Source organism: Rhea americana, unplaced genomic scaffold (assembly GCF_003343005.1).
Source record: "Rhea americana isolate MKP2758 unplaced genomic scaffold, rheAme1 scaffold_26, whole genome shotgun sequence".
Lineage (NCBI taxonomy): Eukaryota > Metazoa > Chordata > Aves > Rheiformes > Rheidae > Rhea > Rhea americana.
The window spans coordinates 4787180-4814540 of NW_028186379.1; the positions used below are offsets into that span (position 1 = coordinate 4787180).

The following is a 27361-nucleotide window of genomic DNA, read 5'->3' on the forward strand; positions in this document are numbered from 1 at the left end:
CCCACAACTGCTAGCTTGCAATATTTAGCAGGAACGCTGACAATACCTTCTCACTGGTAAAGAGCTCCAAATGCGATGTCAGCTCCTTTATTTGTCTCTCTTTTTCTGCCAGCTGAACCTATATGAAAAGAAGTTTACAGTCCTTATATTAATGAATAGGGACTATTTCCCTACTTGTTGAGTGATACATTTTCACAGTATAACATTTTAAATTCATCTTTCAGCTGGAAAACTATTTGTCTGCCGTAGCTACCTGCAGCATCTAGTACTACTACAAAACATCAAAACTATAAAAACAATAGTTCTCTGACAGTTCATCACGTACTGATGGAAGACTTTTCCTGCCAGATTTCAGGAAACACCTATGGAATGATAAAGTCCTAAGTAAAAACAGGAGGAGTACTACCAGTGATACTAGCAGCAGGTGGGACAGCACTCTCCAGAAAAAGTTGCAAGTTTGGAAGGTTCACCACACTAGTTCTAAGGAACCTGCTGGTAAGTATTTCAAGGATTTCTCTTTCATTCACTTCTCTCAAACTCAAGCAAATTTACCAGAGAACCAAATTCTCCCTCTATCTCAAATAAACTAAGTTTGTTTCACAAAGATCTACTGTGTCTCTCTGCTGTATACTTTGGGAGATGAACGATGCAACTGATATATGACAATTCTTCCAGGCTTCCTCCTTGCTTCCAAATGATTATTTAAATAACCTTTCTCAACAAAGGGCTATTTCATTTAGATTCTGGCTACCTGGGAGACTGCCTCTTCACTTGTTCTTCTGGGATGCAAGCCCAAGACTCTGTAAAGTTTAGCACCAGTTTTCTGAATCCTAAAATTCCCTCCTCTAGTTGAGCTCAGAGAGAARTCTACTGATCGTGAGGCAGCACTCACTTTATCCACACTTGCACCTTCCTGAATGATAACAGATCTTAAATTGCAGTCAAAACATTTGTTACTTTGAAACTAACTACTTCCATTGTTTAGAAGTTAAAAAAAAATCATTAAATTATGCATGGCAATTGATAATTACTAATTAATAATCAGTAATTAATAAAATAAAAAAAATATAATAAAATAAATATTATTCCCCACTCCCAGCAATGAGCAGTACTAGGTAATACTAAATATTCTGTTCTGTCTTACAATGGCCATGAGTGTGAAAACAAGTGTAACACTGGCTGTATGGAAATTTATTGCTCTTTCCTTTGTTTGCCTAGCCAGTTACTTCAACCTAACTATTAATATTGCATAACATCAAACAACAAGGCCTCCTGTTAGCTAAACTGCCCATTATGCTTTACTCCCTGATGCACTTGTGTCACATTTCTCTAATATTACAGTTGAGATCCTCTGAATTAAAGTACTTCTCTCATGATTTTAAAAACACTGCCATTTACCTTGTTATMTGTCAAATTAAATTCAGATAGAATGCATTAGACATCACAAGCTCTACAGTGGTAATGCAGCAGTYCAATGTAATATGAAGATTTGAGACAAATACATCAATCAATACTTCTGTTACTATTACTGTAAGCAACAAGATACTAGAACTCTTTACCACATTTTTCCTGTAATGTAATATTGTGGTTTTAGGTATATCTAAATGACATATAATATTATAAGATCCATAGCCTTCTGATAACACATTTGGCATCTGCCACCTTCATACACTGCATTTAAGCATTAAAAGAATGTGTTGTTTCTATAAGCCAAAATAGCTTTTTTGCTTATTTTTTAATAGTTCAAATAGTTTTATGGGAGAAAACACTAACGACAAAGAGAACAGCTAAAAACAAGATATCATTCATTCTCTAAAAAAAATAAAAAACCTGTAACTTACTTTATACTGATCCTCCATTGCTGCTAGCTGTAATTTCATACCCTCATTGATTTTCACCTGTTCTTTCCACTTCAGCTCCAGTTTAGCTAGTTCATCAGCATAGACGCTGCATTTCATCTTCTCATCCTAAAGTAATACACACCATGGCATGAAAATTAAAATTGTAAGAGTTGTCATTATTTGACAAAATGACAACAATGTAATTCTATGCTTTTAGTATTAGACAATTTACAAATAGCTCTCCCAAACAATCAAGCCTCATTCAACTGTAAGACTTTGGAGAGGATAGGGCTACTGAACACCACAGAATTGAGGTTCAATATGTATTTCTTCCTGCTTGAGTTTTCAACAAGCTCCCATTCCTCTTTTACTCTTAACTTCTCTGTGTAAACACAATCCTAATACCACACTGTAATCAAGATGATCCTCATYCTCACTTCAACACAAAACCTTTCCTCATGGATTTTTTAAAATCACTCTAAGTCTCTTTCATCCAGAAGGTCAAAGGTAAAGCTTTCCTCAAAGTATGCCTATGGAAGAAACAGCCATGAGAAGACAATGAAGGCCCTACATAGGGTAATGAGCATGAAACATGCGTGGCAGTCGTTACAACCTGGGAAGCCTGTTAAAATAGAATAATCCCCTTGTGATAAGTAAGAGCAAAAAGGTGGTAAGCTGAGTTCATGGCAGTATCTGAATATACTTTATCATTCGAGGTCAAAACAAATCAATGCTGAAAAAAATCAAGTTTATAATTATAATCGTTCTGACTTCGTAGTATTTTTCTAAATAACTAAACAACGTGCAAATAGATGAACAGAGATAATACAAGGCCCCAAAAGCACTTCTTAAGCAATTCTGCAACAGTCAACTTTTCAGTATCATCCCTGAGAAAATACTCCATCTTACTACATACATCCACCAAGCTGGTTACATGAAGCTCAAGCGAGGATTAGCAGGTATGAACAGCTCAGGGGCAATGCTATCATGGCTACAGAATTACTGGAGCCAACTCTGGCCAGAAACGATACAGATGTACATACCACTCAGTGCACACCACTGAGTCTGAGCTAGTAAGCCCTACAAACCTGGATGTCTAAATACCAAACAACCTCAAGACTGTCAGATTTGGAAGGAATTATTACACTTGAACACCACATCAAATGAACACTGCTGTACTTGTTCCAGACATCAGCTGGCTCATAGCAACACTATAGGTTTGATTTACTAGGGCAATTATATTTAAAGATATATAAAATAATTAATAAATAATTCAGAACTTTAAGCACAAAAGCAGTAGTAGTATCTTTTCTCCTGTATGTGGGTTAACCTGAAGAGCCTGTCTCTCAGGTAACTACGAGCTGATTGCATAAAAACCTGTCTCTTAAAGTTAAAATTTCTACTAAAATCATGTTGTGATACACAAACAAGCAGTAAAGTAATTCAGCTCAGTAGGTTTTCTGTTTAAGATTTAATGCCTATAGCTATCTTTTGCTCAAATTTCTGAAGCAGCTGTTTACTTACTGCCAACATTTGCTTGCATTTCTTATACTTTTCTGTTTTCTCAGCAATTTCTTTATTCATTTCACGTACTTGCTCCTTTACCACGAATTCCGAAACTATATCAGATGAAATGGGGCTAACTGTGAACATTGGAGAAAAAGAAAAATATATTGAATCTTTGTTCCATAAACAAAATTACATTTATTTTAGGAAACATTTGTATTTAATTAAGCCAGGATGAAACTGATCAGAAGTTACAGCCTACAAAATGAGTAGGTGGAGCAAAGAGGCTAAATAAACATTCTTAAAATGAGTCGGTGTTTATTTATTGGCATCAATCAACTTAGAATTATTATTAAACTAGGTTTAGTTATAACTTATTTTGCTTAAATTTTTAGATTACTTTTGTTGGAAACCCAATAATTCATAAAAATTATAACCTAGTTAATCTAGTTAAACTCTCTCTAATAAACCACTACAAGAGTGGCCCAGTCTTGATCTTGTCATCAAATAACTTTTCAGTGGACAGTAGAATGCTATAATGAACAGCCCTTATGACATGACTGCAAAATTATCATGTTTTTATAAAAAATCTGAGGATTTGGGGAGTAAGTCTTTTTTTTTTTTAATTAAAAAAAGTAAACTGAACCCTTTTGAAATCATTTATGAATAGTATCAATTTGAAAGAGCAGCTTTTCAGGTGAATCTTAATTTTCTTCAACTATTACTCTTTGCTTTAAGTAAGACAGAACAACTCCTAGTTCATACGAAAACCACTACTGTAGATTACTTCACATAAACAATATATTGAGGCTGACACAAGTCAAAATTAAAGCTGTTGATACCTGGAGATGTAGACAACTTTTTGTCTGTAATGACGACAGTAGCTGTCTGAATGTTGGATGCATCTGCCAGTTTCTGTTGATTTCCTGCAATTTTCTTTGCGAAAAGAAACTTTATTTTGATATTTTATTAAATGAAAACCAAAACACAAAGAAATATCCCTTGCACTAACTACTCTTGGGCAGAACTGCTCATGAAAATGAGAGAGAATGATAGATACACAAACACATTTTATTCTGCCARCATTGAAAAAAGTCTTAGATTRTGATTTTTAATAACTGCATTTATAAAATTATTTTTCACTGGAAACAGTTTAAGTAAATTACAAACATCTCATTTTCTGGAGAACACATCTATCTACTATTTCATTAGAAATCGGAATCTAATGAGTGATAGAGGTCYAGTGGAATAAGACAAATGAAATTTTGGTTTTGTGCCAGATATACCACATAGTGGAACACATGGAAGATTAAGGAAAAGCCTACAGGCATTATGACATGACACCTCATCCACCATTGACCTTCTGGATGATAAGACTGTCTAGTCTATGGCTCAAAACTGGTTAGCTTCCTAACTTCTTCTTTGGACAGCAGAAATACTTCAGTCTGTTTTCCTAAGGACTGTGTGTGTACATCTTGCTTTTGCTCACACTCCCTCACTTCTGCACTTTGAACCTCTCTTCTCCTCAGTTACTTATTTTCAGACTGCTGAAGAACTYTGAGGATCTCCACCCCTCAAATTTATTTAAAATTTGCTGATAAGTTTAGTTACAAGATGGCATAAGACTGACATCATCATTCTGACATCAGTAAATTTCATTTATTAAGAAATAGAGCTTAAAGTATCAGAGTAAGTATCAGAATATCAAATAGATATGGAATACAAACATASATGGTGTGGAAGTTTTCTCCTCACCTCCCTCTGAAACCTTCCTCCATTTCCCCCATTTTTTTTTTTTTAAGCTAAACTATGCAGTTTAGTTTCAAAATTCTGAACCTACAAGAATAGTTGAAGTTCAATAGTTCAAGGCAATCTAACTCCACTAGCTTTCTACACACGTGCTTTTTACAGCTRTCTCAAAAATCATAGCAGTAATTTGACTTTATGGAATAAAATGTGAAATTAAAGAGCCACTGCTTAGTGCATATTTTAATCCTTTTTAAAAGCACTTTTCTTCACAGAAGGAAATTAAGTAGTAACTGAAAAGTCACATCRAGCACATGCTATTTCTCCATTCTACTTACTGCTTGTTCCGTAAATTTGTTCACTTGTTTTTGAAGYTTTTGACATTCTTTGAATTTTTCCTTGTAATGGTCAGCAGCCATCTGGAGACGAAGCTTCAGATCTTCAACTTCTCTGCGTAGTTCGTGCTCCACTGTGCTGGAAACTTCCTTTAAAACAAAAACAAAACAAACAAAAAAAAATAGAAGCTGTTCTCCCTTTCATTTAAGCAGGACTATTTCATGAAAAGTCTTTCCTTTTGAAATGAATGCAAACAAAATACTCTAAAAGTTTTCTGTGTGAGTGTGGAGGAAGCCTATGCTTTCTTTGTGAGGAATAAAGGAATAGAGAAACAGAGCAAAGGYACATTCAGTGTCTGTGCTATGGGCTGATTGACATATACCAGAAGTTTAAACTCAAGCCTTCTAGAGAAGGTATTCAGGTATAGTCACATGGCAAAACCAGGTAGACCACAACTACTWGTGAAAGTGGTTCAGCTGAGCTGTAAAACCGGTACATGATCTAACTTATATTTACCAACTGGATACACTCTTAACTGTACTGTATTTGGATACTTTCTGCTACTTCAGTCATTTAGATGATATGCTATTTATTTTAAGATGCATCTCAAAGACATAACTGATATCCTCATAAAAGCTTGTATAATTCTTGGATATAGTAGCTCTTGTGAAAGTTGTATTATTCATTTCATTTAATATTTACTACACTATTCTAACTATTGTTCATGTCAATGTTTTTCAAACTTGTTTGCCACTACAATAATCCTAGCTGCAAGTTTATCTCATACAGTTACAGTTGCAGAAAAGACCAGTGGGTGCAAATTCCTTGAAGTTAGACTGTTGAACTTGATATCACCTTAGTAGATTTTGATCCAAGACAAAGAAAACCAAAGTAGTTTCCATTATGTTAGTGTTTTTGTACTTATAAATACCAGAGAAAAATCAATTTGCACAACAAATTGCGAAGGACTCATGAGAATCATAAAAATCCTATCAATGWGGAAAGAGTATTACAAAAAAACTAACAATTTTTTGTACCTGTAGCTCACTCAAAAGAATTAAGAAAGGGGTTGGATTCAAAATAATAYTGTACTATTCCATGAAAATAATTTTGGGGAGAAGAAGTTACTACAAGGTCATCACACACAATCAGTTAGGCTGGAAAGGACCTCTGGAGGTCATTTAGTCCAACCTCCCAAACATTTCCTAGTGTTGGTTCCACTGGRGCTTGAACCCAGGACCTTCTGCGTGTAAAGCAGATGTGATAACCGCTATACTATGGGAACCACCACTAGTAGTAGTAAGAACTTACTTTCTTACCAACCTTCCAATTCATTTAACATACATTTGAATTAAGGCAATATCTTGAGGATCAGAAGAGAATTTGTTAATACCACTTATCTGAACACTTATTTATTTCCCAATTTTAGCAAAACCAACTCTGACAGATTTTTGCAAATATAGGTRAATTTCTGTACTAAAAAGTAACAATTTACCTGTTCATTTTTCAAAGCTGTGATCTTCTTAAGATCAGCTAACGCATCAGCAAGCTGCTTTTTCAACTTCTCATTTTCAAGACGTGCACTATGAAGATCTGCCATTGTCTTATCTCGCACATTTACTGCGTCACTCAGTTCTTTTGACATTAGGACAGCTTCTTGTTTGCTAGCCTGGATCTGATCTTCAGCTTTTCGAAGCTGTTCTTTTAGAATAGTTGCATCCTCCTAGGAAAAAGAAGATGGGGAAGGAATCAATCACCTACAAGTTCAGAAAGTTTAAATAAAAGTTGGTGTAGGAATTGGAAATGTTTGTAAGAGAAATCAATTTCTCCTAGTGGCTTTAGAAAAAAAAAGAAAATCTAAAACAGTAAGSCTGCACAGAAGTATCACTTTTTCCATATATTTTGCCTGCTACTGAATATGTGCAATCATACTTCACCATGAGATAAAAAATCGTGAGTAATCACTATCTCAAAAAACAGATTTAAGTATTTATCTACTCTGTATTTTTGTTGTTTTTTCAGATTTGATTTTAATCATACTCAYCACAAGTTTGCTCCTCCAGAACCATTTTGTTCTTACTACTGTCAAATGCTTAACTAGGATAAATGGTCATCCAGTTTCAAAAYCAAAGTTCATTTCACAGTAAGACACTATAGGCAACAATAGACCTTAAAATGCCTACCATTGCATTATGTAAGATTTTTTAGTGCAGACACTGTGTAAAAGAGCTTTGGGATGTTTTTCATACAACTCCATTTCCATACACTCCATTGTGCAAGATCTTGCACAATAATCTCTTCCAAGAGACTTGAGAGCAAAAAGTAACAGAGTGTAAATTGCAGCATGAAGCATTCTGAGATTCTCACTTCCACTGCAGGTCCATAAGGCAGCCAAGCTGCACTACGGTCTCTCATCCATTAAAAAAGCGCAGAATTACAAAAAGAACAAAGCTGCTATAAGCCACTCAACCTCTGACCTTGCTGAAGGCTTAATATTCTGACATTCTTGATTCTATGTCTAGACTCAGGTATTCCTAGTGTGCTACTTGTTAATTTTTGAATTACATAGTATAATTTGTTACATACTTTGTAAACATTTATGTAAGTGGATAGACTAGATTTCTTGAAGTCCCATCCCTTAACTATTTTCTATGGCAGATCACAYATCAGTTACATTTCAGTAGATATAAGGGGTTCCACAGTGCARAACAGATATAAAGTGATCCCACTGGAAATGACAAATACTTTAAGATTAATAAATGACAAATTTTTGGTTGTTCCAATACTGGCACACACATTACACATTTTTATTTTAAAGTAGAATACTGTAGTAGTTTAACACATTCAGAAAGAAAACTGTAAATCAGTCAAAAGTCAAAAAGAACGTGTTCTAGTTTAAAGCACAGCAGTGGTTTTTTTTTGCCCTCTCACTATTTCCATTTTCAATAGCACTACTTTACCACTTCAATTTGATATTCATAACTCGCTTGCTTTAATGCAATTTCTGTTCCTTTAAGCTCTAGATTGCTCTTCTAGTGACAAGACTGAAAATATACACAAGTTAGAAGTAAAAATCAGTGCATCACCTGCATAATCTGATTTTTCTTTGCTGACCTCAGCAAAGGCTGTGCCTCCATCAACTCTCTAGTTTAGATTAAGAGTACATTTGTGGAGCAAAACTCCCAGTCATTCCACCTTATCACACTTCAGATCACATCACAGAACAGTCTCAGGGCACAGGGACTGGATTCCTTTTGGATGAAACTGAACAGGAAGATGTGTATCAGGCTAATACACTCCAATGACTAATGGGTGTTCAATCTATAGAAATACACTAAAAATCACCCCCAGAACACAGATAATAGTGCAGACACAAGGTTTTCCAGCACTTTCACTTTCCTACAGTACCACACTGCTTGCTAACCACACTGCTATAGCCAAGGTTAACCATTCTTTACCGAGTCTTATTGGCACTCTTGCTGCTGACTTCTTTGATTTTGTCCATTTATGTGATATCTTATCCTTCCTGAGGTTTTACGTCATTGTATACTGATAATACATTCACAGAAGCCCTTCAGCACATCTTTCAACATCTCTTCTCACCTTCATTAACCTCTGCAGTTCAACACAGCTACATCCTTAACTTTTCTCTTTTCCTCACTCTGTCCTCTTTCATGAAGTTACAAGCAACTCTCAGGAACGTGCTATTTTCACTGAATTCACAAATTAATTCTTCACACTTAGTTTATCTCACAATTCATCATATATCAAACTCTTCTCAACAGGCTCAGAGTGAGCAAAACCAAATCCATCTTCTTTGTTCATTTTCTGTAACTGCTGAGAAAACCACCAGTCTCTTGCCTCTCAGCCTATACCCTGGCGGTACCTTCAACTTCATCCTTTCTCTTGCCAAAGACTTACAAACTTTACAAACTTTAGATATATTTATTTTTAACCAGGCCAATTATAATAATAATGCTTACCTTGTTAGATGAGGAGAGTAAAAAAGCTTTCTTCATACTTTCTTTCTCTGCAATAAATAGCTGTAATCTGCCAACCTCCTCTTTATAATACGTTATCATGTTTTCTTTGTTTGCATCCAAGTTCTTAAACGTCTGGATCTCTTTTACTAGTTTGGTGTTTTCTATTTCTGTATTCTTCAAGTGTATCTGTAATGACGCTAAAAAATGTCAAATTCTTCTTCCATGTTATAAAGACTACTACCTGTCCAATTAAGTGTTTACTAAATTTCAACTCATCTCAGACAGATTAGAACAGGTAAAGAGAAAAATTAAACATTTGATTATACCACTACGCTCACAGCACAAATTTTCTGTCTGGAATCCTTTCAGCTAGATCACCTAACAACAGCTCCACTCTACAGCAGAGGTTCAGCCCCTGATTCCGTCCACATCAAACGACTTTTGAAAATTAACTCCTCTCTTCACAAATGCCCGACAACTAAAACACTAGTGAAATGACTGAAAGAAAGCTACAAAGAAATTAATCTACTAGCTGCATCTACTTACAGTCATCTAAGCAAAAGAGAACTACAACAGCAATATGCAGTTCCAAAGATAGCAAACTACTTTTACAACTCCAGAGCTCTTTTTAAGATGTCTCCAAGTCTATCTTGATATATCTGGTAAATGAAAATTGTTGTACTCAAGTGCTGTCCATTCGAACACTAAAAGATTTGTGCCACTTACTCACAAAGCGATACCATGCTTGTGAAAGATATTTTGAGATTTTAAGATGACTTCTGGAATAAACCTAGCATTGTCTGCCACATAAAGACCTTTCCCTATGAAGGCAAATAATCTTTTCAACACACGCAATTTGCTTCACAACCTAAAAGATTTCATCATTCTTGCATATAAGCCAGAAAAAGTTTGTTTTTTTTTTTTTGTTTGTTTGTTTGTTTTTTTTTGGTTTTTTTTCTGCCAAGAGGAGTATGAAAAGCAATAGCCATCAGCTCAAGTCAGATCAGGGATGATATTTCTAAAGCCTGATCAGTTTCTACAGCTACTTTTCTAAGCAGAGGGTCACATCAACTTAGACAGGGAGTGCAACAGGTCAATATAAAAATTAAATATACATGTTTGTTGTACTCAGAATGGTTTCGTCAGCTCACTTCAACTAGCCCAAAGTTCAAGACTTCAAGACTATTTGCAAGACTATTTTTATACTATGGCTGTTTCCTAATAGCAGCAAAAGGAGTCTGCTACCCTAGTGAAGGAAAAAAAAATGCAACATAGATCCTGCTAGAGTTTCAGTTATGCACCAGACTCAAGAATAAGGATCTGGAAAACATTCTTGAGAAAAAACTTACAATAGTAGAAAGTAATTTACTTTTTCATAGCTATGTTAAGACAATCAATTACCAGGTGATGCATTGTAGAATTAAAGAACCACCTCACTAGCATCTATTATTTTAGGTTACTGCGCTTGCATTTTAATAAGCTGGTTATGCATCCTCCTTCGTATGGACATTTTTATATCCTTGGAGAAATTTAAATGCTATTTTCCTCATCCATTTTTATCCAGGAGCATTTATAACTGTCTTTAAAATGTGTTCGCAGAAATGACCCATTTCCTTTCTTCCTCAACATCCAATTTATCATACTTCTCTACAAAATGTTATTATCCTTATTTCAAGCCACTTCATTTCAGTGTATACAGGGAAAAGGAATAAATTACCTTATAAAGTTCTTTTTCATCCTTTTCTGTCTTTAACGCACATTCAAGTTGCTCCTTCTCAAGCATTATTTTCTTCAGTTTGTCCTTCAGACTAAGAAGCAAACAAGTTTATAGTATGGAATTATTAACAAAGAAAAATAATTCATATATTAAGTGTGTAGTTTAAAAGAACACCTGTGGAAAGAAAAACACAGAAAGTAAAAGACAAATAACTAAATACCTGTCTAACTCTGTTTCTTTTGCAATTGCTTTTTGGGTAACAGTCATGATATCTTCTTCAAGCTGCAGAACTTTTGAAGCAGCCTCATCATGCTTCTTCTTCAGATCATCATTTTCAGTCTTAAGAGTTTCAGATGCTTGAATATTATTCTTAAAAAAAATTGCAAATACATGTCATTTAAGAATGCCCATCTTTAGAACTATCAAATGTTATTTGAATTAACACTAAAATATAGAAATACTACTTATTTCTAGGTTATATGCAAAAATAAAAGTCACTGTATATTTTATTCCTAATATCAAGGAACATTTCACAAACACATCATCAGTTCTTTCAAGTTTTAAGAAGTATCTTGCACATAAATACTATGTGTATCGTTTCTGTATTTTTTCAGTAATACCTGTAAGTTTACTATAAGACAAAAGATTACAATACGTACACTCTGGAATCATGCTTGTATTCTAAACTATCCATTAATATAACAGGCAGAATAGCATTCACACATGGATTTGAACATTTAGTGTAGACAGTATCATGTTTATACAATTAAAATATTTTAAATATATTTAGAAAAGTAGAAAACGCTTTACATTACTCACTGCTTTCACTTCAGAGCATATGAAAAGCTACATTACAAGAAAGATAGTCCTTAGGTTTCCTCTCTTCTCTAAAATGAATGAAAAGCCCTTTTCAAACCGCCAATATAGTATAAAAATATACTAAACATGCTATGTATACCGATTTTTTTCATCTTTGAACAATGCCAATTATCTACAATGTGGGCTTTATCCTAAAAGAGCACTAGAGAAATAAAAAATATGTAACTAAAGACTAAAAGGATAAGCAGTCAAGATATAAGAGGAAGATGCATTCTGAAATTCTGAACAGAAAAATTACATTTGAATTAGACAAGAATATCTTCTAAAAACTGGACTCATTCTTGTTCAGTCTGAAGCATAGGTACTATGGGGGAGGGTAGAAAAAAGAATAAATGGAAATTAACATGTCAACTCTTCCTACTGTTAAAGTGTACTAAAAATACTGTTCTTCATTGCCACAGGTTTCACTCTAGTTTTTCTAATGAGGAACGAAAGGAGTAAAAAAAATATGGAAAGTGATCTAGAATGGCCTACTACTAAAAAGACCAAAGAGGATGCCAGAGACACAGGAGAGAGTTGGGAAAGAGGTTCTTTAAATGAAAAGATCGTTTGCAAATCCAAACTGTAGAGGCTACAGATTTAGACCTACACTGAAAAACAGTAAGTGTACAATGCAAAGAGGCTCAACAAGCAGTTTCTGTTTTGGCATAAACATTCTGTTACACAGAGATTTCCAAATACTTCAGAGTGTGAGATAAAGAAAGATAACTTTCAAGTTTTTTGGCCTTCTTTCTGCAAACTAAGCATGGACTGTCTAGCTGACTGACTGCAATCCTCAGTTCAGTCAGTTTTCAATCCACCTTACTAACCACTAACAACTCTCCGTCAGTCTGTCTGTGAGTACGTTAAAGGAGATGATGTCAAAAGCCTTTCTAAGGTCAAGGTAAAAAAAAAAAAAAAAAAAAAAACAAAAAAAAAAAAAAAAAACAAAAAACAGCCACTGCTCTCCCCTCACTGCTCATCCACCGAGGCAATCTTCTCATCCCAGAAGGCCAAAAAAACCCAACATTGACTTCCTTTCCAATATGACTTTGTTGGAAAGATGACAGATATAAAGCTACTGTGACTACAACATTCATTATTCTTACTGCAGTAATGTCCATCGCATTCTGGGCAGTGGACAGTTAAACGTCATTTCCATCACAGTAAAAATCACTGGTCATCTTAAATAACTCTGAAAAAATATTATTTTAATATAATGCTATTTTGTTGAGGAAAAAAGTTAAAAATACTAGAGTGGAGCACACATAACAAGAAAATATGTTACTACTTTTGATGTCAAAATTCAGTAAAGTTCAACTTAATATCAATCATGACAGTTGCACGAATCGAAGCGTAAACAAGGTGAAGACAGACTGACCAACGTGACTACAGCATGACCTACAGTATGTGTGCAGACGCTAAAGGTACAAGTTGTCTTTTTACTTTACATTTGGAAGATAAAAGCATTAGTTCACCTATTCATTTTTAAACAAAGCTTAATGCCCTGAGGCAATAAAACTATACTGTTACATCACGAGAAAAATATTAACCAGAATTCATGGAGAACCCTACTGGCCAGATTCTAACTTAACTAACAATAAAATATAATGAGGGCTGTTTTTACTCATTAATTGTCAAAAATATGCTGTTAGTAAGTGTAATTAAGCTCTGCTTTTACAAACAGCTAAACAGAAGTTTGGGCAATATGATTTATTTTTTGGTAGGGGAATTGTGAGGGTGGCAAATAACTGATCTGATATCTCCACTACTTCTTAAACTTGACACTAGCACACCATACAGATTTTAATTTTTGTTACATATACTACTTGAAAGACAATTAATCCATTCCAACTGTTTGAACTCAAAATTGCTGTACAGACTTCTCAGAATTGCTAGTGTTTAAAGTAGGTAATAAAGAATTCTGAGAAGAAAGGCATCACGAATGCCTACTTTGTTGAAAACAGTGTTGGAGCAGAAGATACAATTTCTGAAAGGTTTTTATTTTTGAAGAGCTGTCAGTTTCCTGCAACCAAAAATGCATTACTGTGGTGTAGAGAACGCAATGTATTTTAATTGAAGCCAGTATTCCAAGTAAAACTTGCCATATAACTAGCAGTAACACATATTATAACTGCTTGCCCTTCCCCTGTGCAAGGGAGACTAATTATTTGCCCCTGTTTTGAAAGTAGTATAGTAAAAAGTCTATTTCAATGCATATCTGTGTTTTCTCTAAACACCACTTTGGCCTAACTGTGGCTGTTGTAACCCAAGTGCCTTCAAAAGAATTTAATCTGATACATTACATATACAAAACTGTACAAATAGTTCAAACAGCCTGCCAAAGGTAACATATATTAAAAGGAATTAATAGCCTGAAAAAATACACTCCACAAACTGCATTACAATTGATGCTGCTTTGCTAGTTATTCTAAAGGGACATGGTACTAAAATGTAAAAATTCCATACTTAACAGATTCTCACCTAATAAACTTGTTTAGATACAAATAAAGCCTACAGTTTTGAAAGAAAAAGGATTATTTTTTAGGAACGACTTGTTATTCTACAGCATTTTTAGCAATTCAATTTAGATGCTGCAATCCTAGTCTCTTACGCTCTGGTTCCAGAGCCTGTAAAATTTAAAATGAATGCTCTTAGACTATTTTATTTGTACAGGGGACTATATTTTAGGAGTCAAAAGTGGAAGACTATAAAAACCACACTAACTACATGTACAACCTGTATTACACAGAAAAGATAATTATGAGAAATTAAGTAAACAGCGATTTAATCTACCTGGTATGATATATATATTCTATATATACATATAATATTTTATATATGTAATATTTTATATTCATTATACTACTTTTTTCTACTCTCGTAACAGAAAGAAGAGTACAGTAGGAGTATAGATCATTTTAATGATCTAGTTCTAAAAAAAAATCTGACAATTTTAACATTATTTTTACTTTGGATCACTTCTTTTATCTAGGTTACAAACGCAGTACCCACTAACAGTTGTAAAAGCACTATGGACAGAGTGAGGAAATCAAACTACTTAGCATGGACTAGAATAAGAAGCCAGAAATTACTTTAATCAGCTTCACTACTGCAAAACAAAAGCTCCCAAAATAACAAATCCTGTAATTTTTAGTAGCCTCACTAATGAAACGTAATAAAGAAATTTAAGGTAGTTGTCAGGAGAATTTGTTTTCCCAGAATCAAAATGCCAATTTAAAAAGTTCCATGTGCTTTCAAATGGAGAGTGGGAGGAAAGATAAGGCATTGAAATCTTTTTATTATTCTAAAAATAGAAAAGATTTAAGAATGTTTTCCTAACAGAATCTTACTGTAATCATATGAAACACAGCTCCCCAAAAGCACTGCCATTATACATAATGTGATTTATTTATTTATGGTGTATTACACTAAGCTGCTGAAAGAACCAAGTTTTTAATTCAAGAATAGGCCTTTTAAACAAAAGCAAACGAACAAACACACACTTATCAGTGGCTTTAGCTATGCAAAATCTAATCCAAAATACTTTGACTGAAACCTCTTAGAGCTTATAACGATAGCTTTATCTAAAGAATATACGAAGATCACGCCATGCCAGACTAATGATATTTAAGTCTCAAAGCCTCCATACCAGTAACGGTAGGAAGTCTGCAACCAAATTGGATAGAAACTACAGTGTGCATTAATATCCCACATGAAATCTATGACCAATGTATAGGCCGATTTCTTTGATCCTATGGCTTCTCACTTGTAAGTCTACCTCCCGCTCAGTAATGTTCACCTCGATGCTCCACCACAAGATTTCAGTACCTTTTAACAGAGCATAGAAATCATAAAACTAACGCATATTTCAAGAACATTGCCAAACAACTAAAGAAAAAAATATCAGGGTTCCACTGAGATAAAGACTGTAAAATAAACTCAACTGTAAGATAGTCCTCCAGCAGCCAAGGGAACTATTTTGCTTCATACACTGTAGAGAACTCAGGGGATCTAGCTGAACCACCTACACAACCCTTTTGTTTATCCCACCGACATCATACCAGCTCCAACAGAAATACGTAACACACCTGGCTGATACCAGACTGTTACAGGACCTACGGGGACAGACAACRAGCACAACACTACCATCACAGCCACTGCAAGATTTAACTGAATATCCTTATGATGCAACACCTAAATGTTCTGAAAGCAAAACTCCAGCAGTAATTTTTCCTCTCCAAAACAAAATTTAATCAAAGTAAAGCAGTAAACCAATCCCCAGTAAACTCAATGACATTAAGCTTTTTTCTTCATGACCCTGATCAGCAACATAAATACTGCTTTAAAAGCACACACCACATCCACACACAGTATCCTAGTCCAACACTTACTGTGTTTCATGACAGCCCATATTTATGACATTTAAATGGATGAGGTGGAAAAAGCCACAGCACCTGGCAGAAAAGGTAGTTCTGGCCTTGAAGTCACTACATAAGCCTTTAAAAAAAGTATTGTTTTGAATGTAAGGATGTTTTGATTATGGTACAAGAGCCTAAGAATAAAGCCTCTCCTTTCAACAGTAAACACAGGTCATCATTTTCCACAAAAAAAGTAGATATAACTTTGAAAGATATCTACACAGGAAAGAGTGCATCTACAGATGCTGAAAAGAGTACATAATGAAAACAGAGCTTAATCTTCATGATTTTGGAACTGGTAATTAGTATTCCAAAAATTAATAAAACAGTAGTAATTTAAATATGTTAATCTATTCAACTGATACTGTTAAACAGAATACATACTATGTGCCTCTCTTCAAACTTAAGGCTCAACTCTGCAAATGTTCATCTAAGTATCATCAATCATCTTTTGGTGTCATAAATGCTACAGACATGTAAATTTTCTGAAGAGGGTAGATAATACCACACATTTATAGACACACTTACTATGATTTTTGTAGTAAGTGTTTGCATTCCAAGATGTAAATCTCTCAAAATTTCTTATAATTCCCACAGAATACTATCACTTCTGCAAACGGTCATTCCCATGAATAATTTGAACTAAAGTGCAAGCAGCATGCTTATCCAAAACACTTTATAATATCCCAAATAGGTAGGTCTGTCTATCCAGTGAAATAGATTTCACTAAATCAATGCAAGGAGTGTCATAAAATATAAATAAATTAAAAAAGCAGTCACTAAAACAGTAAAACCGGATTTTTTCTTCATGAGATGTTTACAGAATCTAGCGGTGCTGTAATTGCTGGTGCCAGCACAAGTAACCAAATTTCCATTCGTGTTTTTAAATCACTATCATTTTTATATTCCCCATGTTAAAAAAAGAAAAAAAAAAGGAAGAAAAAAGAACACCACCCTGACCTATCATTTTTAGGATATGCACTACACAAACAAAATACTCCACATCTTGATTTTAAAAAGCAGGGAAAAATTGCTTGATTCATTTACTTTTTTGCACATAGTCTGAACTTGGTAGCTTGTACTGCAGATACAAATTTATTAAGCCAGTAAATTAATTTCTGCCTCAATTTATGCCAACATCATGCATATGGAAACACTATCCAAATACCTACAGGACCAAAGAATGAACAGTTAGTCTGTAAGCCTGCTCCTTCAGACCTAAGCTAAACATTTAAGAAAACCACACTGTAACATTATAGATACCAATTCGGAAGCATTTTCTGCCCACTAGAGGGAGACAACAGATTGCAAAAGAATCAGATTTGCAAGCTCTGCTCCCTCTACAGACTTATAAAACCTGTAGTTACAAAATTCAACAGCAGCAGTGTCAAAAGAGCAAATGGATGAAAGACTGATACAATGATTACAGTATGTTTTTCTTACATATGGTTTAAGTACCCACTGTAAAATTGGTACACAAAGACTAAAAATGTATATTCTTTATATTTACATACACTGATAATATATACTCATAATACTGTGTATAAAATTACACATATTTATAAATTATGTAACAACTATACAGGTATTTTCAATATATATATGCAAATATAAATTTAAGTGTTATTTTGCATTCTATTTTCTTCAACTTTTCCAAAACAAAAATACATTTTCACATAAAAGAATTAAGTTACATAAGCCTAATAAATCCCCCAGTGATTGACATACTTAAGTATATATCAGTGATCTCAGTAGGAAACAAGCAAAAAGGAGTTTAAAGGTTGAAAACAATTCAGAACACTTTTGGTGACTGTGTACTATATGGCATCTCCTTAATTAAAATAATTGTAATAAATGACTACACGGTTAAGATAATACTGTTATATTAGTAGAGTTGCAAACCGTATATACAACAACCACTCCAAAAAGCAAACATATCAAAGAATATCATCCCAGCAAAAAATGAACTCAAATACTAATGGAAAAGAGGAGACATTTCTGAAATACTTCCAATACCTTCATATTTACTCTTAACTCCCACACAGAATAGTAGCAGGTAAGGTAAACCTTTACATTTTGTGCAATCTAGCTTCACAGCATGGGGAGGATGCCAAGGCACGGTTAAATTGGCATAAAAAATTCTGCAAAGGAACATCATGCTTTTTTATAACAGTACACAAAGCTCTTTCCAGGAGACTCAAAAGGGGTGTGTATGGAGGGGAWGGGGCAGGAAGAGAGAAGGGAGAAAGGCAAAGACTTCACATGCCAGAATCCAGCTCTGAAGGTTATGATTCTATTCTTGCCATAAGCTGTTGTCAAAATCACTACATATTAGGCCTACAGCAAGAGAAGAGGAAAAGATCAACCTAAAACTTAAGAGATGGAAGGTTTGTCCCAAGTTCTGCTGTACCCTAAGCTTATTTTATTAGAATGTAATGGTAATAACCATAACATGCAAATTGTATGAATTATCTGTCAGAATATTACGTAAAAATCCATACTGCTTTGTGCATCTGTGATCTATTGAAAGAAAACACAAACACATCAGGTCTCCACTTGAAACATGTAAAGTTTCCCAAAGAGTGCTCTGTATGCTGTGGTATATACACATAAAGTTCATCACCTTTTCTATATAAAGAATTTAGACCAATGAAATTGCCAAAACAGCCAAGTGCCTCCTCTTGTGCCTATCCACTTCCAGCACAGAGCCAGGAACTTTGTATGAAAAGCAGTAATGGGGCAGAAGGGCATGCTCCCCCTGAGCACAAACACTGGTTAGCACAGAGCAGAGTCTTACAAATACTCATTTTCTGTGATGATTGTGATGACAACCTGAGCAAACCATGCCTGTAAAATCATGAAGGTAGAGAGCAAAATACAAACAAAAATACAGATATCTACCTAAGCCTGACAAAATTAAAAACACCGTAGCAGATCAAAACCTTTAGAGACAAAAAGTGGCTTCAAATACTGAAACATGTACGACTTGAAGTAGTAATACACTGTTAGGGTTGCAGAAACACTGCTTTCCTGAATTCATTTGTTCCTTACTCTATTTTTGGCAGGAAGTGAGATGGAAATCTTGTGAGAGCAACAAAAAACTGCATGTCTCCTAAATAGCAACAACACTACTAGCAAACCAAAATCTCTAGTTTGTCATGGCAGTTGCCCCTAGTCTGAAGGGATACATATAAATACAAGGACTCAATTGTTTTTGAAGTAGAGAAATGAGAATCTTTGTATCATCATAAACATATTTTATGCATATAGTCCAATACCTAAACGTGAAACCTCTGACTGTTAAACCTGAATACATTTAACTTAGTTACACTATCGTCGGGGGGGGCACCACTTACTTTCAGCTTGCTTCTTCCTAATGAGAGCCCCAAACAGCCTGAAAGAACTACTTACAAAGCACTGCAAATAGTCACAAAGCAGAGACAGAAGATGAAACTTCTACTGCCCAGAACTCTATGCCAGCAGTTTGGTGGGGGGAAAGAAGAAAATGTGGGAGGGAAATAGTAACTTGGATACAGCTGTGTCTGTCAATGGCTATCTGCATCAGGAAACCCATGCTTCTACATTTCATTCTAACTATTTGCAAAAACAAAGAATTGATAAAAAGAAAAAAAAGTCCGTAAGAAAAAGCATCCTAAAAGCATAAACAAACATGAATACAAGGTGTGAATTTATTAAAGTATTAACAAAATTTTCATATTATGAACTTGGAGCTTGTATATCAAGAACATAAGCTGTATTTGCTACATTGTGCTGCAGTAAGATAATTTACTCATCTATTATGACTCCTTGCCACACAATCCAAAATTTGTTAAATTTAGTTATAAAAATACTGGGTAGCTTAATCAAAAGCCAAAGATACATTCGCATTATTTRTCTAGAAGAAATTATGAGTAAGTTTTCCAAGAAGTGCGAAAAAAATTTGCCTGGTATTTAATATGGAAGGGTTTATGACTCCAGGACCTCTTTATCAGCACAAAAGTGCTAATAATAAATAGCGGTTGCTAACACACCAGCAGTATAAACAGCTTTTCATTCACATATAATAAAATATATCTATACATAAATACCCATGTCCTTCACTTATACCAATTCTGCTTTTTAAATACAATATATGCACTAGTCTTGTATTCTATAGGGCTTTTTGATAAAAGGAATACTATTTGTGGATTTCTTCGCAAAAAGTAGTTGCAAAAAAAAATGGTAGTAAGAGATTGTCTACGAATGCAGCTTAGTTTTAACAGAAATTAAGATTTCCACTACTTACAGCTTCTTAAACTACAAAGGCAATGGTATTTAGTTTAGTGTTTATACTCTATTTGCTTAAACTATTTTGTTTTAATAATTGTTTATCATTAACTTAACATTCCCTAGAGTATATTGAATGAGGTTTTCTAAATCTTTAAGTATTCGGAGTTCTATAGTAGAATAAATTTAAATTTTTTTTAAAAGTCTTAAAGCAATTAGCTCTACTTCTTATCTATTTATATAATATAACTGAGAGCATAACTAGAAATCTATCCACATGCAACAGGAGAGCACTGACAAAAAACACTGAAGTACTTAGAACAATCATTCTTTAACTTAAAGGCTAAGACAAAACAGTCCACCTCACAGTAAGCACATGCTGTCATACAGAATTTAAATATATTTTGATTACTTAGCATTTCAAGGTTATCCTTCATGGGTTTTTTTTTAATGGATGAATTAATGCATTTTTTAAAAAATTTATTGGCTATGATATTTATTTATGTCACATGAACCTGAATAATTTAGCTGCTTTTTTTAAAAAAACAATGAAAGTAAAGACTCAGTTATTTTAATTAAGTGCTGTATAATTGCTGCTCAGGAATCTTTTTGTTCTCAGCAAAGATAAATGATACATTCCCTTCATCTGCAGCTATACCTTAAGTACTGGAAAAGGGAGGTAAGGAGGAGGAGCAAGATAGAAAATCGGGTTTGGAAAGGTTGAATAGAAAGCTGTGTATGAAGCATATTTGATTAACCTGCTCATCAAGAATTTTAATTTACTGTACCTGATTTAGTGAAATCAAATTTTAATTTTCAATAGCAACACAAGATTTATATTCTGCTTATGTAGATAAATGAGAAAAGTTTCAACTCAGCTGAAAATTTTCAAAAGGTTAAAAACAGAATGGAACATTACAAGAAGCAAATTTGMGAAGATTTGAGGGGGGAAAAAAAAAACACTGCAGTAATTAGAAAACTTCTATTGTATTGTAAAGAGTAGTATCAGCCTCAGGCTAGTCTTCCCCTTCATATTTACTTAGCTGAGCCATGAACAGAAGTTCTTCACACTGCATCACCATTTGGACATAATATAAGGCAATAATATAAAATATTCCTGATACTAAATTTTGATGACTAAATCTTAGTGTCTTAAGGTTAAAGATGAGGTTTCTTGGGTCTAAACTCATAGGTACGTGCAAAGTATTAGAACAGTTTTGTTCTTATACAGTCTCTCTGTATATGATATACTGCTACCCAGCTGTCAAAAATCTAATTTGACAAGCTGTTTTTAAAAATGAGTAGAGGTAACAAGTATTAGAATTCACAATTTATTTTCAAACACTTTTTAAATGAGAACCTTAGATAACAGCAAAAGGTGTCTATGTAGCTCATTCAGTTTTACCCACCAAGCTCCCAACTGAAACATCAAGCAAATTCACAAAATGCTTACTTAAAAGGATTGAATTCTACTCTTATTTAAGTTGGCCTTCAAAATTCTTGAAATTAAAATAATTTTTATAAGATTTAAACCTTTTAAAACTGATTTAGCCTTTTATTTTCCCTTACCTAAAGTTCTAGTATCTACCCATTCCACTGACTGTTCAAAAGCAAGCTAAAGTTTCAACAGTTTCAAATTCCTACAACAAATTCCCTTCTCTTAAAGGTGTACCATGCAGAACTGCTGACATATACATACTAGTATTTAGAAATAGCCTATTAACTGCTGTCTACAGCTAAATTATATAGGCTTTATTACTTCAAATTGGTCCATGTCACCACCTCCCTCCCATATGTTTTTAATCTTCTCTTAAAAGTTGTTTTTTAAAAAGCAGCAGCTTAAAAATGGATTAAGTCTGACTCTTGTTATACCTTTCACTATATTACTAGATTTCCTCCTTACCATATGTAGAAGTTCCAAATTAAACTTGCTCAGGTTTTGGCTATATATTCCAATACCAATTAACATTGTAAGCTTATTTTTAGGTTTGCTCTTCTTTCCTCCCCTCTCTAAAATGTTCAGATCTTTGTGAAGCCCTTTAGAGAAATCAATTACTTTTTACTCTTTTTACGCTCTAGCAGTAGCATTCCTTGTTAAGTCTTAAGGTGTGTTTACAGTACCAAATTTTTTCCCCCTTCTCCAATACTGTATGTTCTTATATAATTACTTCTTAATGGGCGTTACTTGAAAAGTCTTCCTTCATTTTTAACTATCGTAAGCAAACTTTAAACTATCAACTACTTTCCACTACGAATTCCACAATTAAATGTCAAACATCTGGTAACAGCTGTCATCGATTATCTTACCAAGCCTGGTACCAAAAGCCTTAAATATTTTAAACATTTTACGACATAAAAGGAATAGTGGCAGGAGGTTAATAGGAACTGACCTATTCTAGTGTAAATGTCTATCCAACTGCTGAGGGTTTTTGATAGCTGATTTTCACCCAGTTTAATTGGTTCTTAAAAAAGGAGGATTACAGACATTATGCATCAGCTTTCATCAGTTATACAACTAACCTTTTGCTCTGTTTGCAGTTGGTCACATCTCTGCTTTTCATGGTTAAGTTCTTTTTCCAGTCTTTCAACTTGATCTCTGAGTTGTGCAGTTTCCTTTTCCAGAACAGCAGTTACCTTTAACAGCTCTTCTTTTTCTTTTATTATTTTTTCAATTTTAAACTGTAAAAACAAAAACATTCTTTTTTGATAATTTTTCTTCCCAGGATTCCTATTAAATAAATGGATGACTAGTTACTCCTACATTTGAGTAGAAGCACAAAACGTGCATTTTCTGGCTAGAGTTATTTTAGCTTTCTTTTTTCCCAACTTTTGATTTCTTTTTAATTTTTTAAATGACTAGTACCACATCACCATTAGAAAGCACATTTTGTAGCATCTTTATTTATACTTAAGTTTTTCCTCCTTAAGAGAAGTGCTTTTACTGTTCCCAAGTGACTACATTGTGGAAGAGCTAATTAAGATGATGACAGCTTGGTGAGAAAAGGCTGCTGAGTGTAGACACACACATTAAAACAATGTTTGAGGAATTTCACAAAATACCAAATGCATACATAGCCAGAAGGAAGGACAGACACATAACCTGGGATAATCACAAAGGTTTGGAAGTCTTTTTCTTTGGTTTTAGCACTATGAGCATATACTCCAAGACTGGAGAAGCAAAAATATTCCAGCTATATCTCTGTACAAAATCTCTTGTTCCTAAATTTTAAAAGTTATAAATCAAATACTTGTATACCTGTGCATAAAGGCAACTGAAAGAAGGATAAACCATCTGATGGCAGATTAAGGAGAAGGCACAGAGCAGTTTTCCAATAAATAACTCATACAATCAATTTTTTAAAAAGTAGGTTTCAGCCTATGAAATATCAAGTAAGTGGAAATGTCCTGACTTTGGATGCAAGCATAAAATCTAACAATATCAATTTAGCAAAAATGACAGCCAGAACACTGCTTTAAGAAAATGAGCCATTCTAACTCACTCAGGCACCTGCAATTATTCAACTGAAGAGTCCTGGAAACTGAACTGTGTACAACTACAAGCATACTAGTTATTTTTGCCTTACAATGAGCACCCTTTTACACAAAAAAATATTTTTTCTCCTCCCTCCTCCAAACAGGAAGCTATATTTGAAACAAGGGCTTATTTACTTTGTTGGCCAGTGTAGATGGGACAGAGGAGCAACTCTTACGGTTTCTCAGCCGATCCTCACTGCAATACCGTACCTGTAACTAGTTTAAATATTTACTCATTTAACCTGGAAGTGGCCTGCAGGTTCATCTATCAAATATGAAAGAAAAAGCTAAAAGCACATATAAATAAGGAGATAGGTAACGTTTTAAAAATTGGTGAATCAAACCTCAAGTAGTCCAGCTTTTGTAGTCACGACTAACATATCAGAGTTGCCTTCGTCTTCCATAGTGAGCAATTCTTCAACAGGAGAAGAAGTACGAAACTGAAAAGGTGTGCTTGCTCCACGGATCTCTCCTTTGTGTGTCACATAACAGAACTGGTAAAATTCTCCATCATCATTTGGTAGATAATATCCTATCAAAATAAATTTGCATTTAAAGAACCAACCATACAGAACCATACAGAAATAGATTTATTATGTAAGTCCCCATCTGGAAATACATTATCAGATTATGTATGACTTACGATAGCTTTCATACTCATTACCTTACTGAAGCACAAAAACTGTCAAATAGTAGAAGGAAAAGCCATCACATTTAATTAAAAGTCATCATAGTTAATTCCCCCTCAACACATTCTCCTAGCTTTTATTATTATAATAGGACATGAAGGCCTAAAAGAATATTGGGTAAATGGTGCTATATATATACACATCACCTTGTAATACATTAGATAATAGCTGCTGAATCTATGTATATGAAGTAGATTCAGTCATCAGCAATGAGAAGCCCTGAAGTTCTGAACATGGATTGGGACTGCATTGTTAGAGGACTGTTGCGCAAAAGGCCTCCCCAATGACGTATTCTAAAAAAAAAAAAAAAAAAAAAAAAAACAAAAACAGACAAGTAGTCTGCAATTTTACCAGGTTCAGGTTTGAATAGATCTCATGAGCTGCAAGTATTGATAGGAAAGGAAAAATAAAGACTTAACTAAGACTATTTTTTGAAACTGAGAAAAAACATTTTATTCTAGTTTTGTCTAAGGAAAGAACGAATTCCCTTTCTTATAGCTATGTAATACTACATACAAATACTAGCAGATTATCTCAGAGGGAATGTTGCCCACTACACCTTCATCATCAAGCCCCTTGCCTCACCTGAATTCACATGCCTGTGGATGTTAAATAATTATTTCCAGAACTAATGAGATTTTTACCTTTACCAGCAAATCCAAGAAACTCCTCAATTTAATGCTAATAAAACCTCCTGGTTTGATTTAGAACACTGAATTAGCAGACACCTTAAATAGCCTGAAGATAYCAGCATACTCCTCATCTAATATTTGACCTAATGAGTCCACTTTTTTAAAAAATAATACCCAGTGGCAGGTATTGTCACCCATTTCTGTCCATATTTCATCACGATTTAATCCTTCTATTTATCCTTCTATTACCTTTCTTATCATTAAATTCCACTCATCAACTGTCTATTACTCCTAGAAACAGATGTTGAATGCAGTGAAAACTTAAGTAGTGTTTTCTCATGAATAGAACTTACGAGGCTGTATTTACACACACACACACACACACACACACACACACACACACACACACCCCGCTTCCTCATTCTATCAGCTTATGTAAAATTTTGCTTCTTATTTTGCTCGGAGATGAGAAAGATACAAAAAAATGCGTGAGAAGAAAGCATAATCTACATTTCTGAAGTCACTTTTAAGCGAGACCCAAAATAATGAAATCTACATATAAACAATAATCTTCTCTAGGCCTGATAAAATTCTAGTGGCAGTTAATATAAGTGAATGGAGAAATCCAGTAATTTCTTTCATGTGCCCTCCAAGATGTTCCTTCAGTTCAGAGTCAAGTGTGACATCAGAATCCCTATTTTAATTGATATGTCTAACTTTTACTCCAGACTCCTGGAAGATTTTTCACGGTACTCTTATATACATTGATATTACACAACACTTCATATTTTCATTGGCACTTCTACTTTATTAAATGTGCCTCAGGGAAGAATATGTCAGTATCAAAAATTAAGGATTCTGTACTTTTGGAACTGACTACATTTTCCTACATAAAACTGCAGTTTTAAGTCCCTTTTACTTGATTTAATGTTTAAATAAGGTGGAGCTACAAAGAAATTGATTCAGAACAATCTATCCTGCAGTTCCAAAAAGTTTTTAAATTGGTTCAAGTTCATTTTAAGATGTCTTAAAATCTTTTTTCAGGTGTCAAATACCATACTGGAGAGAACAAAGTACTGTTAGTGTTTTTCCCTCAGCATGCTTATTTGTTCATGTAAAAATACTTAAAGCATGCTGCACAACAGTACTATTTATCTCAGATTATTAAAGCTTACGGGAGGTTAATTATCTCATCTCAGTAGTATTAAAATATCTCAAACACAACAAGGAGACTGTTTGAATGGAGATTTGGTAACTCTATAAAAATGATGGACTTTGAGCAAGGAATGTAACAGATGATACCATATTTAAGTTATATCACACAGGAAAACACTGGATAACTCAAAGGACTGGTATCAGGATWTAGAGCCCTTTGTTTCTACATTGCTTCTAGACTGAATCCAATCCAGCATCATTCATTCTTAGCTAGTGCATTTTTGATAACTGTAAAATAAATAGATGACTTTTTCCTCAGTTTCTACAGGGGACATACACATTTCACAGATTTCACAGATTTCAAAGTTATTCATGTGATCCAAATATTTTACGATCATTTTATATGATCAAAGCTAACAAAAAAATTGACTTGGAAGTAAGAGAAAGAACAGCAAATCACTCAAGCTATTATTATTCACAGCTGCAAGCAAATCCATCATTTTTAATATGTCAACCAACCAATCCAGTAGCCTTCTGGACTTTGATACTCTATTAGAAGCAATATATACAAAGAGTAAAGCCAACTGCAAAAAAACAGAAAATACATGATGCTACACAAAACTCTAGTAGTACATAAAATAAGCATTAGGGAAATTGATTGGAGGTGCTTTTTTTTT

The 27361-nt window shown here is 34.1% G+C and overlaps 1 protein-coding gene and 1 non-coding gene across 6 annotated transcripts in view; both read right to left on the bottom strand.

Moving 5' to 3' along the window:
• TAX1BP1 (Tax1 binding protein 1) overlaps positions 1 to 27361 on the bottom strand; it is a 64970-nt gene that overhangs the window by 18402 nt on the left and 19207 nt on the right. For 2 of the 5 annotated variants that reach the window (XM_085307537.1, XM_085307538.1), the window contains exons 4-14: positions 24553 to 24740; positions 23195 to 23353; positions 11350 to 11498; positions 11130 to 11220; positions 9413 to 9598; positions 6925 to 7152; positions 5432 to 5578; positions 4190 to 4298; positions 3366 to 3484; positions 1842 to 1967; positions 47 to 118 (exon numbers count right to left, since the gene is read on the bottom strand). In XM_085307537.1, the coding sequence (XP_085163663.1) occupies positions 47 to 118; positions 1842 to 1967; positions 3366 to 3484; positions 4190 to 4298; positions 5432 to 5578; positions 6925 to 7152; positions 9413 to 9598; positions 11130 to 11220; positions 11350 to 11498; positions 23195 to 23353; positions 24553 to 24740 (1574 nt within the window). The remainder of the gene's footprint in view (positions 1 to 46; positions 119 to 1841; positions 1968 to 3365; positions 3485 to 4189; positions 4299 to 5431; positions 5579 to 6924; positions 7153 to 9412; positions 9599 to 11129; positions 11221 to 11349; positions 11499 to 23194; positions 23354 to 24552; positions 24741 to 27361) is intronic. The other 3 variants (XM_085307539.1, XM_085307540.1, XM_085307541.1) reach the window with 3 other exon arrangements.
• On the bottom strand, positions 6642 to 6715 carry TRNAV-UAC (transfer RNA valine (anticodon UAC)). The gene has a single exon. It is a non-coding gene; the product is annotated as a tRNA-Val (tRNA).